This window comes from Stegodyphus dumicola, chromosome X2 (genome assembly GCF_044657685.1).
Source record: "Stegodyphus dumicola isolate Sdum_Otavi_A_Nest chromosome X2, ASM4465768v1".
NCBI lineage: Eukaryota > Metazoa > Arthropoda > Arachnida > Araneae > Eresidae > Stegodyphus > Stegodyphus dumicola.
Genome location: NC_140781.1, coordinates 72,128,424 through 72,144,897, shown reverse-complemented (window position 1 = coordinate 72,144,897; position 16,474 = coordinate 72,128,424). Strand labels below are relative to the sequence as shown.

The 16,474-nt window shown below is 34.7% G+C and overlaps 1 protein-coding gene across 1 annotated transcript in view; it reads left to right on the top strand.

The window, feature by feature from the left end:
- The window catches only part of LOC118198020 (small conductance calcium-activated potassium channel protein 2-like), a 415,420-nt gene extending 399,706 nt beyond the window's left edge, over positions 1–15,714 (top strand). Inside the window, exons 8-9 of the mRNA XM_035369612.2 lie at positions 2,488–2,557; positions 13,260–15,714. Coding sequence (XP_035225503.1) covers positions 2,488–2,557; positions 13,260–13,622 — 433 coding nt within the window. The 3' untranslated portion in view covers positions 13,623–15,714. The remainder of the gene's footprint in view (positions 1–2,487; positions 2,558–13,259) is intronic.
- Positions 15,715–16,474: the final 760 nt, after the last annotated feature.

Genomic DNA, 16,474 nt, shown 5'->3' with positions numbered 1-16,474 from the left:
CAGAGACGGATGTTTATTTATGGAACACCTTATTTCCTTGAAGCTCTCAAATTGTCTATTCTCTCTGCCTCATTAGCAACCGTAATTTTAAAATTCATATCGTAAGTTCTCTTGATACCTTTATTTATTTGTGTCTTTGATGAGGCTTTTTTTCACAACACTACTATTATTAGTTGCGTCCATTTTTTATGGGCAATGAAGAATAAATTAGATAACCGTCACTAGAGCAAATATGCAATTGTATATTTGCTCTAGTGAACGGTTGCTCTATAACAGTTACGAAAGATGCGGAACACGGTTATCTGTGACTCAAAGACGCAATATATAAATCGGGACTTCCCCAACTTGGCTTGAGTAGCGGTATGGTCGTTACGTTATTCCAAGCCTTTACACAGGTCGGACGGAGGTATGGGCAAACCAATAAATTGTTACTAGAACTCGAATTTAGTGAAAATCAGTTTTCTAACAGTAAATAATAAGTCACAAATATCGTGTTAAATTCGGGCTCGGTATGTTTCTGAGATAATAAGTTGATCTCAGAAATTGTGCCAACTATCTAAAATAGATTAGGTGTAGTAATTTTTAAATCTTTTCTAGGAAGTTATATAGCTTATTTTAAGCATACATAGTCAAAGCCATCATTTTTACATATTTCCTACAATCTTTTTTTATAGTCGTGCCTTGAGCTAAACATTGTGAGTCTGAAACCAGCTCGTAGTAAAAGAAGCAGAGTATGGGGAGACATTGTCCTTTTAAATATTACAGGTCATCATGTATAGTTTCTTGGTCTATGTGGATCCTATATGGAAAAGAAAGAATCGCTCAGAACTGCTTGGTTCATTTTTCTAAAAGTTGGCTTTCAAGCATTTTTTGACAATTTTCTGTATTCACTTTCTCACTTATTGTAACCAAATTTGTAGTCATGACACCTCATATCATTTCTGAAATTCCACCAATTTGACCTTTTTATCTCATGTTTTGTTCTGTCCTGAGATCACACTAATAATGGTCTCGAGACCAACTATTTTGTCCATCAAGGTCGAAATCTTTCTCGTCACTAAATAAGACTTTTATTTATTGTCTACTCAACTCACCTAATCGCGAATGAATTGCATATGGACAGACCTGTGAGCTCAGCAAGAGCTAGTTTCAAGGAAAATTTGACATATTTGCCGCATTTCTTTCTCATGTACAGATCAACAGATACGTTGTTTTGAGCAAGGAAAATTCAAATCTCACTATATATACCCGCATGGTGAACATTTTGGTTTAATTGCTCCTTAAGAAATGCATCGTGGATTTCGAAAAGTAAAAGATTCTTTGGACACAGTTTTTAAAACTTTTTTATCGTTTTTAGAGAATATTACAAACTGTAGAATTTGTACTTCCAGTTAAAGGTTTTGCCAATTAATTTCCCGAAAGCTCTCAAGCGTTCATTATTACTCTTTCTCGTCTATTCCATGAGCTACTGCGAGTTCATAAAAATACAGCATGTGGGAAGTCTAAATCGTATGCAATCAATTCCCGATTATCCGAGAGCGGAATAGCCGAGTTCTGTCCAGAAAAGGTTTATATATTGCGGAATGATGGAAATTTTATTATCACAAATCATCAGCGTGAAGCAAAACTGTCTGAAGGACATACAAAAAGGTCATAACATTAGGGAATTATCTTATCCATAACAGTACCTAATAAAATTATACGTAATTCGGAATATATAAACATCATTAATCCACAAAACTAAATTATAGTGTTTAAAAAATAAGCCAAGTGTACATCGATAATCCTCTATTTCACATTGATTCCAATCGAAATACAAGAGCAATGTAAACAAATGGATCGTAAAATAACGGAGAAACATAGACAGAAAGACAATTTTGAACACGGATTTAATTTAGATAATCAAATAAACAATGTAGGTTAAACTGCTTGAAAATACGGATAAATTGTTAATGGCATTGTTTTCTGTTAATTACAATATGGCTTATTTCTCTTTCCAGAGTTTATTAAATGGCTCTCAGATTAATTGCGATTTTGAGTTAACCGTGGATGACGTCTCGGTATTACCCCGCAAACCAATAGTTGACTTACTGTATTGCGAAACTGAGAATATATTCTTAGGCGAATTGTAAAATTGCATATTGTTCAGAATGAATACATTTTATTCATAGAACTACGAAACTCTTACCTTGCATTCTTCCTTAAAAAGTAAATAAATATCGAATTGCTTTTTGCATGCTTCTAGATTTTATTTAAATACTTATTGGAAAAAGTGTGAAATTGTCATACGTGTATTCATTATTAAAAATGAAGAGTAAACTGAAAAGGATAATTTTAGTAACTTTTGGTAGAATGATATATAATTTTGAGAACTAGACCGAATAGTTCCCCCTCCTTTTTTTTTTTTTAGTTTGTTTTTGCTTTTAAATCTATAATACTTTAGTGATCTTCTCAAGTAAAAGTAATTCTTTGTAATGCTTTATGTAGTTTGAGAAAAGTGAAAATGGATCAGAGGAAGCTGATGGATAACGCAAATACTATAACAGACATGGCAAAGGTAATTAATTTATATTCTTTTTATCTAAGTTTCCTAATCTAATAGCTTATAGAGTGGACGTCGCTAATTGTTATTTATTGTTCGGATATTTTTATCGAGTTGCCGAGTATATGAAACCATTGAAAATACCTTGATTATTGTGATCAAAAATTCAGTTAACATGATCAAAATATTACTAATAATTTTTAAACTGAAGTAAATAACCAAATAAAGTCAAAATACATTATAAAAACTGCTAAGTGACAGTAAGGGATTAAGACACCAAACTGCTTGATTTCGATCTTAGTCAGCATTTAAAATTAGGCAAAAATGTAACCTCAGTTTGACGTAGATTTTGAATACTTTTATCGATTTTGAGAGCGATAAGACACAGGTCTCTCTTCTTCAGGAGCAAAAGCAATTACTACAGTTAACAGTTGAGAGCATAATCTGAACACCCGTGCGGCTTACTTAGAATACTCGGGTCTAGTCCAGGTTCCGAAACTATCCAGGGCAATAGTTCATAGTACATGCTTATATACAAGTAGTTCATAATACATAGATCTTTCATAATACGTGCTTACATAGTTCATACAGATACATGCTTACACGCTTGCTTACATAGTTCATACTTGCTTACATAGCTCATAATATATTGAGCCTGTTACATAATACATACACAGTCCATAATAATTTTCATTGGCCATAATACATACATGTTTTATAATATATACAATTAAAAAAAAAGAGAGAGAGAAGAGAGATTGACTGGGAACTATTCCACGCTGCACAAATCTGTCCCCAATTCCTCCAATTTCTGCATTATCTTGCATATTTTGCTGCGAAATGTTGGCTGTTTGATCAGATAACCCTTATGAGAAACTGCCTGTTCCGGAAGCTGCACATGCCACTATGCGGTTAGAGGGCATTGGGTCAAGTAATGGTCTGGTTTACCAATGGCTCCACAGACACAACTTTTGGTATTTGCAATTCCTCGCTCATAGTAATAGGAGGGGAAAGGCCCGTGCCCCGTCACAAATCTCGTTATTTTTGCGGATGACTCAAGACGATCTATCGAAACTTTATGGTAATATTCGTAGGTCCTCCTGCTTTGTTCAGTAGTGTCCCATTCCCATTGCCACTGGTGTTGAGCTGCTGTCCTTGTCACTTTTTTTAAGGTGAGACCACGGGAGTTTGGTAATAACGCTTTGAGCATCGATATTGTGAGCTGCTTCTTTTGCTAGCCTTTCGGCTTCCTCATTGCCTTGAATGCCGGCATGCACCTTTATCCAACATATGAGGGTATTCGTTGTCGGCGAACGCTCCATCAGCATGTCGTGAATCTCCGCTATGATAGGAGAAGGATTTCTAGGATTTCGTAAGGCATATATGACCGAGAGGCTGTCTGTAAGAATATCCCCCCCAGGAGTTGACTCAGGCAAATGCCTGGGAAGTATTGGTTAGGATCTGTACTTAGGCAGTCTCAACCACGGGGGTATATAATCACTCTTCACAGAAGGCCTGAGGGGTCTCGAGACAGGGTAAGGTTCGGCAGGGACCGTACTGGTACTGTCTTGTCCGCCCTTGCTCTGTGGGGTCGTTACATGGAGATTGATCCAAGGGCGGGGCGGTATTAATCCTGTTTGGCACCCTCGAGGTTGCATTAGGTCGGGAGCCGTCTCGCTCCAACAGCGTTGTCTGTAAGAATATTAATAGTGGATCCTACTGGAGGGCTTGTTAACTCGATAGCTTTGCAAATCGCAACTGCTTCAGCCTGGAAAACTGAATTATTCTGTCCCATGTGACCTTTCCATGTTATCAGTGTTTCCTTGTTCTTAGTTACTATGAGGCCACAGCCTACTTGTCCGTCAACTTTTGAACCATCCGTGTATACATAGCATTGATCCTTTATGTCAGAGTCATCTTTCCGTGATGTGTGAGCCGAGACTCCTTTTCCGTAGTTAGACGAATGGATGACATTTACTGGCCTTCTTTCTTCGTGGGGGCTGTGCTGAGAGGTGGTGTGTGCTATAACCCCTTTTCCATTGTGTGAAGAATGGGTTGCATTTATGAGAGTTAAGCAATTTCTACAGAATATTTTCCCCTGAAAAAAAAGAATTCCTTGAAAACATCTAAGCAAAACTTGTAAGATTCTGCTATTGTTACTAGGCTGACAAGCGAGTTATCGTTCCAGCCTGAATTCAAATGACAGTCTCAGAAAGGTTAAGTTATTTTTCTGTTAAACTCTTTAAATCAACAGAAAGCATCCCTTGTACTACAGAATATAACTATGCCATTTGCAGGTATTTAAAACAGTATAAGATAAAATTAAATTCCAATTTAAATAACGTAATCCGAAACTTAAGCTGGTTCAAGTAAATAACGGCGCGTTTTTAACGCTGGCTAGCAAAATGGCTAAAGCCGGAATAACTTTGGCAGGGCTGGCGATAGTATGTAATTGCAACGGGAGGCTGCCAGAAGCTCTAACCTTAAAACATTCAAACCCTCGGTTTAAATACATAACAACTAATTTGCATTCTGGTGAGGACTACAGAAAGAAGAAATTAGTGGTGTAATAGTGCAAATCTTATTAACTGGTTAATTAACACAAAATCTTATAAACTAGGTTGCTTTTTTGTCTAATTTTAAATTTTACATTGGCCTGTTTTCTTCCACCAAGGGATATCATCCGAATATTAAGATTAAAGACACACCATCGGTGAAATAATTTACAGAAGCGCTATATGAACAATTCGTAAGTGAACTTTGGCGTGAAAGACATTATGAAAAATTCGTAAACAAATGCTTTGCATTTTCTAATTAAAATGCTGTGAAGATATCTCTTTATGTATCTAGTTGTATTTGTATTAAATTAGTTATATCACATTTTTATTTTGAAGGATATTTTTTTAACGCTATCATTCCCTTAATGTCATCAAAATAACCATAGACAAATGTGATCACATTACACCGCGTCTGTAGAGAATTGTGCCTTTAGAAAGAAAGAAGACGAAGAAACAATGTACTTAATATCATTTTATCTTAAACAGGATACATATTATGATTATTTCACATTTTGGTGCAATGTTCGGAAAGAACTACATGCAAAGCTTTTAGATTTGCGAAAAAGCAATTAGGGTATTTTTTTAACTTAAATTTCTCAGTTTATTCTGTTACTTGTGTTGACTAGTCACATTTTTTGCGAATTAGGAAAGACAGTTGATATGTTATGCATGTGTCGCAAGTAACGAATCCTTTAAGCTGAAACGCAAACTGCAGTATTAGTGAGCTTGAATTATTGACATTTGGTGGTTGTTTTGTGTTGTCTTTACTTCTTTAGTGACAATAGCTGCGATAGATACTTTAATAGCTAGTAGGAGGCATTACACTTTTAGAGACATTAGGTAATTTTGAAGAAGAAAAGGTGAAAAATTATCAATGCCCTCGCCGGGACTCGAACCACGAACCTCTCGAATACGCGCCGAGCGTGCTGACCACTACACCACGAAAACGGGAAAAATATCTTATAGATTAAGATTGCCAGTTCAAATTATAAGGTTCTCTAATTACACGTAGTCAAAATACTGAATAATCTTACTAAACACCGGATGAATTTTCATCCTGTCTTAACTGAAAATTCTACATCACAAACTGATAACAAAGATGTATATAACCAACTAAATTGTTTACTGTTATTTCCGCTTGAAATTATAACTGAGGAGACTAAAAAAAGTTTATTTCCACAGCTTGCTGCCAGAGAATATGATAGTAGCTTAAATTACATACAAATCAAGTAAAGACTAAAAACATGGCTCGTTTGCTAGCGCGACTTCCCTCCTAACAAAGAAAAAGAAAATGGCTCCCCAACAGTCAGCCCCACACTCCGGCAAAAAGAACAGGAATTTCTGTGCTCAGGGCCTCAGTTACCAAAGCTCTCTCTCTAAACTTTCTCATTGCACATCTTGCTCTCATTGCATCTCACTGCACATCAGTGTAGAAAAGCGAATCATTTAAAATGCGATGGTATTTAAAATTAAGAGAATTTTCATATTTTGGCGATTTTCTTGAAAGGTACAGAATGAACGGTACAAATTATGATTCCAAACAAAAATACAAATCTTTACTGTCGAATACTCAAATATGTACTTGCATGTGAGCATTAGTATTTACGAAAAGCGTCGTTAAAAGCGCATGTGACATTTTACATACTTTGTTCGCTTGCATTTCTCGGCGACCTTCTGTGGTGTTTTTCAACATTTGGTGAAATTCAAATGAGCGGCTGTTGAAGCGAGCGAACACCAAAGTTTAGATGATAAAATTGTAGAGACATTAGGTATTCGGAAGCAGGAGCCATGAAAAATGAGCAACGCCTTCGCCGGGACTCAAACCACGGACCTCTCGAGTACGGGTCGAGCTTGCTGACCACTGCACCACGAACGCACGCTAAGAAGATGGGAGAAATACCTTATATACTCTCCCCTTTTAAAGGGCGACTGGGGTTTTTAGGGGACCCAATCGCCAAATCCTGGTGGTGAAGAATCATCATTTACCACCTTTTAGTTCGAGCGCCACTGTAGAGACATTAGGTATTTTTGGAAGTAGACAAGATGAAACATTAGCAAGGCTTTCGCCGGGACTCGAACCATGGACCTCTCGAATACGCGTCGAGCGTGTTGACCACTACACCACGAAGGCACGCTAAGAAGACGGGAGAAATACCTTATAAAATGAGGTGGAGAACTGTCGGGAGTAGTTTCTAGTGCACTTTGCTAAAGACTAAAATGTAACGTCCAACAACATTTGTAACACATGGAAACAGTTTAAAGATATTATAGCCGTAGAGTAAAAGGCCTGGGCAAGATCGGCAGTAGCCACGATGGCTAAAGAAAATTGATATTTGTTCATTTCAGCAAGACATAACAGAAATGTAAAAGCATTTCAGCTCTTTCGCTTTAAAATTTTCATATAGACACAATAGATAGCTCTTCATATCGGAAGCTTGAAATATGTTAATTTTGGGGTGGTATTTTGGCTTTTTACGGTTAAATTTTTTAATTAAAATGGATCCATTTCCTGCTATATTAAAACTTATTTTACTTTTTGCTTTATGTAGGCGAACCAAAAATTAACGGCTTATATTAATATGTGAAAGATGACTGCAGTAAAGAGATGCAAATAATTTAATTGAAGATATGCGCTTGAGCGACATCGAAATTCACGCCTCATCAGTTTGATGAATTTCTAACTCTCGTTAAACCATTTATCCAAAAGCAGAACACTTATTCTTGTCAGAATATGGCAGGTAAAATTCGTTTGGAAAATAGGAATAGGACATCAGAGAAAAGTATCACTGTATAAATCTAATTTACTTTATTAATGAATTTTGTTGAATGATAATTAAAAATTCTTAACTGCATAATTCGAATTTAGGGAGTGAATGTTTCATCGGGTAAAACACCTTAAATTGTTTTGCATGAAATTCCCTTGATATAATTGGTTTAATTAATGTAATAAAAAATTATATTTTGTTTAAATGCATGTGGGATTTAATAAGATTACTGAACTTAAATATCACACTTTGAAAAGGGGAATAGTTACTTAAAAAATCGTTAACAAACAATATTAATTTAAAAAAGCGTTTTAAGGCATTTTTTTCCTGCCGTATATACATATTTTTTAATTTAAATGTAACTGTAATTACTTCAATTAGTCATTCATATATTAATGAAAAGCCACTATCTGAAGTTTTATTTTATAAAGCCACTTTGTCTAAACCTCATTGAAATAATTGTCTTTTATATAAATTTTTTTCTTTGCTTTAACCCCTTGCCTGTGACGCCCGAACTCAGTTCGGGCAATGCAAATGCGCCAATTTTGGAATGCCCGACCTGACATCGGGCAAAAGAAAAATTCGGTGTTTCAATTCCGTGAAGCCCAAACTCAGTTCGTCCAATGCATAGTATGTAATTTACCATTTTACCAATAGGTAGTGATACTTTTCCGCGAAATGTTCGGCAGTTTCGCGCCATTTGTCGGATTTTTGCAATTTTGTATTTCTTCCCAAATTTCCTTCAACCCACATTATATGTTCACAATGTCGGTATCAGACGGTGATGAAAAATGCTTGTTGAGCTTCTCATGCTCAAAAACCAGTATTTCAACAGAAGAGTGTGACTATTCCGAAAGTGACGACGAAAGTGAAATTCTTTCAAGCCAAACTTGGATTCCGCTATGTTTCAATTACCTTTCTCCAGCCGCTCCATGATTCCCATTCCAACATCCACAAGTCGGTGCAACAGTTGACACTTCTAGTTTTTACTCAAAAAAAAAAAAAAAAAAAAAACAATATTTTGAGCTATTTCATTATGACAATTTGATTCACACCATTACGGAAGAGACTAATAGATATACACAGCAATGCATATGGAAAGGCAACATCTGAAGCGAAAAAGCCGATAAAAAATGTGGGTGCCCACAAATGACCATGAAATGAAAATACTTCTGTTGCTCCATGTTTAGCAGGCAGACATTATTCAGAATTATTATTGAGACATTATTCAGAAGCCCAATGTCTCAATGTTTCGGTCAAAAAAGACATGTCTTGAAACGCCATTCTTTCGCAAAGTTATGTCCTACGACAGATTTCAAATGATAAGAAAATATTTACATTTTGTGTATAATGAAGTCGACCTTGAAACACACCCTTATGCAAAACTGCACAAAACGTGGCCCATTCATGTAAAAATCCACTGTAAAAGTCTGTGGGACATGAAATTCCTGACAGTTGATATAAATAATAATATTGTTTTATTAGTTTATATTTTTTATTAGTATTCTGTAAAATCCGGTTCTATCTAGGGTTGAATTCTGTCTTAGTTTAAATGTCACACACCGGCAAGCTTCCTTGCTGTATAAATGATAGTTTTCTTGGTTTTATATATATATATATATATATATATATATATAAATGGCTTACTTGTCACCAGTCGTTTAAAATTAAAATTAAGAACTCACCAAATTTCTTAAATTAGGTAAAATAGCAACACTTTATACTAATACAAGTATCGCTTTTGCTAGTATGGCGTCAGAAGAAAAACAGAACAGTCATATCATCTAATGAATTGTGCCATGATAACGAGCCTTTGCCATGCAATGCTGCTTGGAAGGCGAAAATTATGTTTATTATCAATGAAAAATAAATGCAAACTTCTTGTGCATAAAGAAAGTCGCGGTAGATTAAACAATTTTATTTATTAACACCAACATCAAAAGTGGAAGAAGCAAGGCCTGAACCCCCAACAAAAACATCTAGTATCATCTGAATTTGTTTCATTACTCCCGCTTTAGAGGTCTTACGTAAAATGTTGCTTTTCAGACTTCGCCTTCAGGAAACTGATTAACTCTTTGCCACTCTGAAACTAATTATGAATTTTTCTGTAAATATTTTTTTTAAATACAACGTCGCTCTTAATGACACTTGAATCCACAATCTTTGACACCGGAAGCCAAGTCTTTAGCCATTAGGAAACAGAAGCAACTTTAAATTGACGCAGATTTTAAGTAAAATTCAAAATCCGAAGATTTCGAAATCTGTTATTATTTTCTCGCAGCAATAGCTCGCAGCTTTAGATTATTGTGTAAAAATTATCAACCATATATCATTAATGGTTGATAATTAAGATTTAAAGTTTATTACTCCTAATATTCTTGAGAATTTGCCTTTAAATAATTTATTAAGATTCTCCATTAACTTTTTTAATTATCATCTGAAACTTTTACTAAGATTAGTCTATTTGATTTTATATTTTCCTCAAGCGGAATTTTGAAAGTATATTCTTTTAAAAACTGTGGTGTAAACTGGATAATTCAAAGGAGATACCTGAAACTGGCGTGGTAAGCGGCTAAAAGTTGCAATTCAGTCAACTCGCGCGGTCTCCGGTCATCCGAAAAATACCGCCTCTGAATTTGCTTCTTATTGGTAACCGCTTCCCACCTGAACGCATGATCGCGTTGGTGTGAATTGGCAATAACTTCTTAAACTGTTTAAGGTGGTGTTGTCTATTTCTACGCTCTGAGTGTACGCACGTACTGAGTGTCTTGGCCCTACGCAGCCGTCACCATAGCAACCGCGAAGAGCTCGGGTGTGTGGGGGGAGGAATGAAATTGTCCCCGAAGGCAATTCTGGACAGCAGTGCTCGAAATTGTAACGGTTATCGCATATTGCTAATGAGATGCGATTTATGCCATGCGAAAATACTGAATGAATACTGAAATGAATAAAGCACCTGAGCAGTTGCAAAGACAGCGTATAGCTCTGGACAATAAAATTAGAATTTTGAATAAATTGAAACCTGGAGCGAAAATTTCAATCATTGCTAAAGAACTGAACCTACAAGAGTCAATAATTCAAAGAATAATACAAGCAAAATACGAACGATGTACATCTTTATCAGATTTGAAGAAAGTTGCTCGAATAAAAGACATGTTAGAGGCTAAGATGGAAAAGTATTTGATGGCATAGATTAAAGACTGTTACTCAAGAAATTAATACTTTAAATAGTGCTGCCATAAAATAAAGGCACTCAAAGTTTACCAACGGTTAAAGAATTCTGAGAGCATTTCATCTAATGAATTGTATCAACCCGAATTTAAGGCCAGTACAAGATTGTTTAACAGATTTAAGACGAGATTTTTTTGCGTAATATGAAAACTATTGGAAAAAGTACATCAGCGGATAAAGAAGCAGCTCAAAGATTTGCAGAAATGTTTTCGAAAATTGTAGAGGAAGGCAGTTATATACCAGAGCAAGTCTATAACGCTGAGGAATTTGCTCTGTATTGGAAAACAAAATTGCCCCGCAGGACATGCGAAAAATCAGACCTCTGCTTTTGGTTTCAGGGCATCAAAAGACAGAAAATTTTTGTTTTGTATTTTAATGCGGCCGGAGAGCATGTAACTAAGCCGATGTTAATTAATCGTACATTAAATCCACGTGTAATGAAAAACGTAGAAAAGTCGATGCTTCCTGTTCACTGGCAAGCCAATAAAAAAGCATGGATTACATGCGAAATGATTCGGTTTTACAACTGTTCTGTACCAGAGATCGAAGGTTATTTTACAAAGAAAAATATTAAAGTTTTGTTACTGATGGATAACGCACCAGGCCATCCTATAAATTTAAATCATTCTAATGTTAAAATTGTTTGTCTGCCACCCAGCACAACTTCAATTTTTCAACCACTGGACCAAGGGATGATACAAACAGTTAAAACTTTTAATTTGCGTCGTACATTTGAAATTATTTTTTTAAAAATAATTGTAATTCTAATGCAACAGTTCTGCAAGTTTCAAAGAATTTTCAGTACTAAACTCCGTAGAACTAATAAATATATCTCTTAAAGAATTGAAACCTTCAACGTCTGTTGGGAAAAGTTAATGTTAAATGGCATTATAACACCAAATTCTCCAACCCCATTAGAAACAGATGTAAATCGCAAAATAACTGCTGGACAAAATATTGGTGGAGAAGGTTTTGCTGATGTGAATAGGAAGAAAACTCAGTTCAGATTTTTAATGCGCCAAAGTAATCTTTGAGTTTAGAAGATATAAATAAAGAGTTGCAAAATAGCCAAAACGATAGAAACACATTTTATGAAAATTGATTCTTCAATAGAATGTTTTTCGGAATTTAAAAACAAACTGAAAGATTGTCTACCTCCATATTTTCAATCTAAAAATCATCTGGAGAAAGAACTGTTTTTAAATAACGATAACAATCAAGACGAAACTATAGACTATTCAAACGATGGATCTGTACAATTAATATTAATAAGATGGCGTCGTTAGAACTTTGGACTCCCTTTTAACTGCTCTCCCGTACTTTTTTAAACTGTCATCTTCACTGTTTATGTAGTATAAACAGCAGGTAAATGTATACCTTTGCTGTTTTAAACAAAAAAATCAGAAAATATGTGAAAATGTTAAATTTATCTTAGGCGTTATAAAGAACTGTTTATTACAGCTGTAGGATTACTAGTCGCAATTTTTTCGTCACGTTATAGTAATTCGCGTTCTACGGGAGTTCACCGTACTTTAATTGATTTTCTGAGATTATTTTAAGCATTAAACTTTAATTTGTGTGCTCGTTACTTCAGAAACAGGCTGATATATTTAATTCTATCTTTGCACTATTCCCTTAATGACGATGTAGAGAAAGATGTAAATTTCTTTTCTCATTTTCTTTTTTGGTTTTGTTCTTTTTTGCCCGTTTCATGCAGTTTGTGACTGTGCTTCTGGTCTTTGTTCTTTGCATATGGTTTATTCCAAATTGAATATGGGATGAATTTATCTATTTTAATTTTATTTTATTTGCATTTTATATGTGTCAGAAATTTTTAAACATAACAAAACAATCCGCAGCAAAACAAAATTTTCTCTTTTAAGTTCTAATTGCGATCAAAGGTTTTAATTTGTTAAAGTACTTTGACCATATTGAATTGTTCACTGGTTAGCTCAGACACATGAGTATAGTTTTTTATATTTCTCGGGACACCAACCTCTTGTTGCAGCTGTGACGATAAAAAGTTCCTTTGCTTGCGCTGTCAATGAAATATGAACTCAAAATTTAGACTACTTTATTCTTATTAATTTTATGTACACATAGTTTATATATGAAGTTGGTGTATGTTTGAGTTAAATTTTTAAAATTGAATTCTATTTCCAGACGCAGAATTCCGTGTATGAAATGGTATCTGAAATGAACCAAAGACATGAAGTTCTAGAGGCAAGAGTGCTGTCATTAGAGGAACGTTTAACTGTTATTCAAGAACAATTAGAAGCACTTCCTGATGTGCTGACTAAAGCATTATCAGTCCTGCCACATCTAAGTGCAAGTGAAGCCCATCAAACAAGTGATTCCCAGCAGCAGACGGCTCAGCAACCTAGCAATCGTCATGTTTATCTTCATCCTGATGATGCAGCATCGTTAGCTAGCCGGCCGAACTGGACATCTGTCAATCTAGGATGCAGTAACAGGACTGCTTTACCTCCACCCCTAGTACCCCGTGCATTATCTACAGAAAACTGACATTTTGAAATTATATTTCTTTACCTATTATGGTGCAGCTATTTGAAACAAAATACCTCAGTGCTGGGTCAGAAAGAGCTGCATAAATGGTGACTGCTTAAATATGGTCATATCACATAAATGCTATTCAGAGACACAGCAACTGAACAGCACATTTGGCATAATTTATATCTATGTTCTTGAAGGAAATGCAGATGAACTTGCCTTTATTCCAACAGGGGTTTTAGCGCAATGTGAATCGAAATGGCAAATCATGGCTGGTGTCGTCTTTTAAACATGCATTACTTACATGGCGCACTTACTGCATTTAAAGGCACGCTTCAAAAAGACTGCATAGCAGGAAATTATTGATCAAGCACGCACAACAATCAAATGCACGCAGTTAGAAAAAAAATAATTCTCTAAAAAATAGTAAATATATCTTGCTTACAAAGTTCTAAAATGTACAAAATTTCAACCATAAACAAACGGCAGAGAGCATCTTTTCATATATCTTTTACCAAGTTCAGTAAACTATTATATAAATAATATTAATCATCATAATGTGATTAATGTTGAGGGGGAAAATAATCATATCACTTTATTCAACAAATATCTAGTCTAAATACATCAAGTGTGTGTGAATAAATTTTTTAATATTTTAACACTATTTAGAACGAATTTCATACCAAGATAATATAACTTAGTTCAGTTGATATGTGTTCACAAGAGAGCAAATTAAAATCATTAAGGCAGTTTTAACCAGCATGGTTTTGTCTTTTCGATACCAGTGCAACGTTACCTATTTTGTAAAGCCTTCGAACTCTGACTTAGAAGTAACTGTATTCCTGCAATGTTGTTCACAGCCTTAAGAAAAAGTACAGAAAGTCTTGCATTGTTATATAGGAAAAAGATATTTCCCTTTTTAGGGTACTGGTCAGCCTACACAGATAGAATTTAGTACAATAGGTAATTTGAAGCAAATTCTGTGAATTTCACTGATTCTGGTTGCAATATTGAGGAACTTCACGGCGCAGATTTTCTAGCAACATTGTCCAGTAGGTATTAACCACTTAAATGTTCTGGAAAAAGAAGGTGATAGAAACGTCCACAGAATGTTCTTTCTCTTGGTGCTTCGATTCCGAGATTTTTCGAGTGAACTGAGTAACTAAAGGCCTTATTTTGCTTAAACTTCAATACATTTACTATGTGTTCAATATAATGAACAACACTGTCACATGCTTTGTAAGTTATGTTGCTGTTCTTTAAATCTTGGCAGCAGTTTCTTTTCCTTTGTACGATGCTGCAAAACATAGTGTCGTATATTATTGCCTTACGCTTAGACGTTTAAATATTCCATACAGTAAGACTTAGCAAACATAATAGTGCAGCATTTTCTTGAGTCCTAGATCCATGTGTATTATGGAATTAAGTACTCGAAATACTAGGATCAAATAGCTAGATCTCTTAAATATTTGTAAAAAAATTGTGGAATGGAGATATCTAATGTAAATATATGAGTGAAGCTTAGCAAGTGTAACTAAATAATGTTCTTTAGCAAAACCTTGCAAGAAGTGATTAACTATTTAAAGCTTGTTGAAAAGAAGGAAAACTTGTATTTTTGGATAAATCACATGTGATATGAAAGACGTGATGATTGTTTTGGCCAAAAGGGCAATTTTACAGCACATTACTATAGGTTAGTTGAATTATCACAATTTTTCATTGAATTCCATTACAGATTTTTGCTTTTATTTATGTATAGGAATTCAGTTTGAACCAAAATAAATAATCACTTGCATATTTAAATATGACAAATGAAATATATTTGTAACTTTGTATTTTTTCCTGAGAAAATCATATCAGATATCAAAACTTATCCATAAGCAATTAGAAGTAGTTTCCATTTACATAAAGGGACTACGCAAGACAACTTTAGAAATTAAAACTCCTGGTTCTAAATATACTTGTCAAATTAGCTTACACCATTCATTTTGTAAATGCTTTTGAATTTCTCTCTCATTTTTTAATATATACACATATAAAACCCATAGAAATCGAACATATTTTGCATAATAAATGTAAATCATTAAAAAGTTGAAACTGCTTAGAATCTGTTTATTTACTTAATCGTATGTGTTGCAGCTCTTTTTATCTTCTTGGCAGCCATTCTGTGATGTAAAAGATGGCTCACAAGTATCACCTTTTAATCTTATAAATAATACAACTTTACAAAGCTACACTTACAGAACTGTGTATTCCCCCTGTATGGGAAAAATACAGGATTATTTAGAATCATTTTCAATTGTTTATGTTTTTTTAATTTATAAAAAAAGACACGTAAAGTCTTGACATACTTATTCCAGCATACCTCTTGTTTCCGTCTCACTAGTAGTAGTACTGCTTTCGAGCTCACACATACTTGTGGACAAAAGTGGCACGAACACATAGTTCATGTATTTTCAGAAGTGAAAGCCGCATGATATTACGAGACACAGACTCAGGAAACCAATTGCAGGGCACAGTGTCAGCGCGTTTAGTGTGACGTATCCAACACTGAGAAAGAAAATCATCAACAAGTTATGATACTCTATTTTTAATTTTTTTTAAATCGGAGATTTTTATTTTGTTTACATCATATGTCTAGAGAAACCCAGTAATAACTATATGGATTAAGATAAAATAACACGTATTAATTTAGAATTCAAACAACTTTCTTATCTTATCACAATATCTTATCTCGTTCATTTGCGCTTTGTCAGCTGAGGATGATGGTTCCGCAAAACCATCGAAACTAGTCCTGTGAAAATTTGTAAATATAACGCTGATTTTTGTTGTTTGAATTCTGAAATAAACTATATGGATTGCCCGTT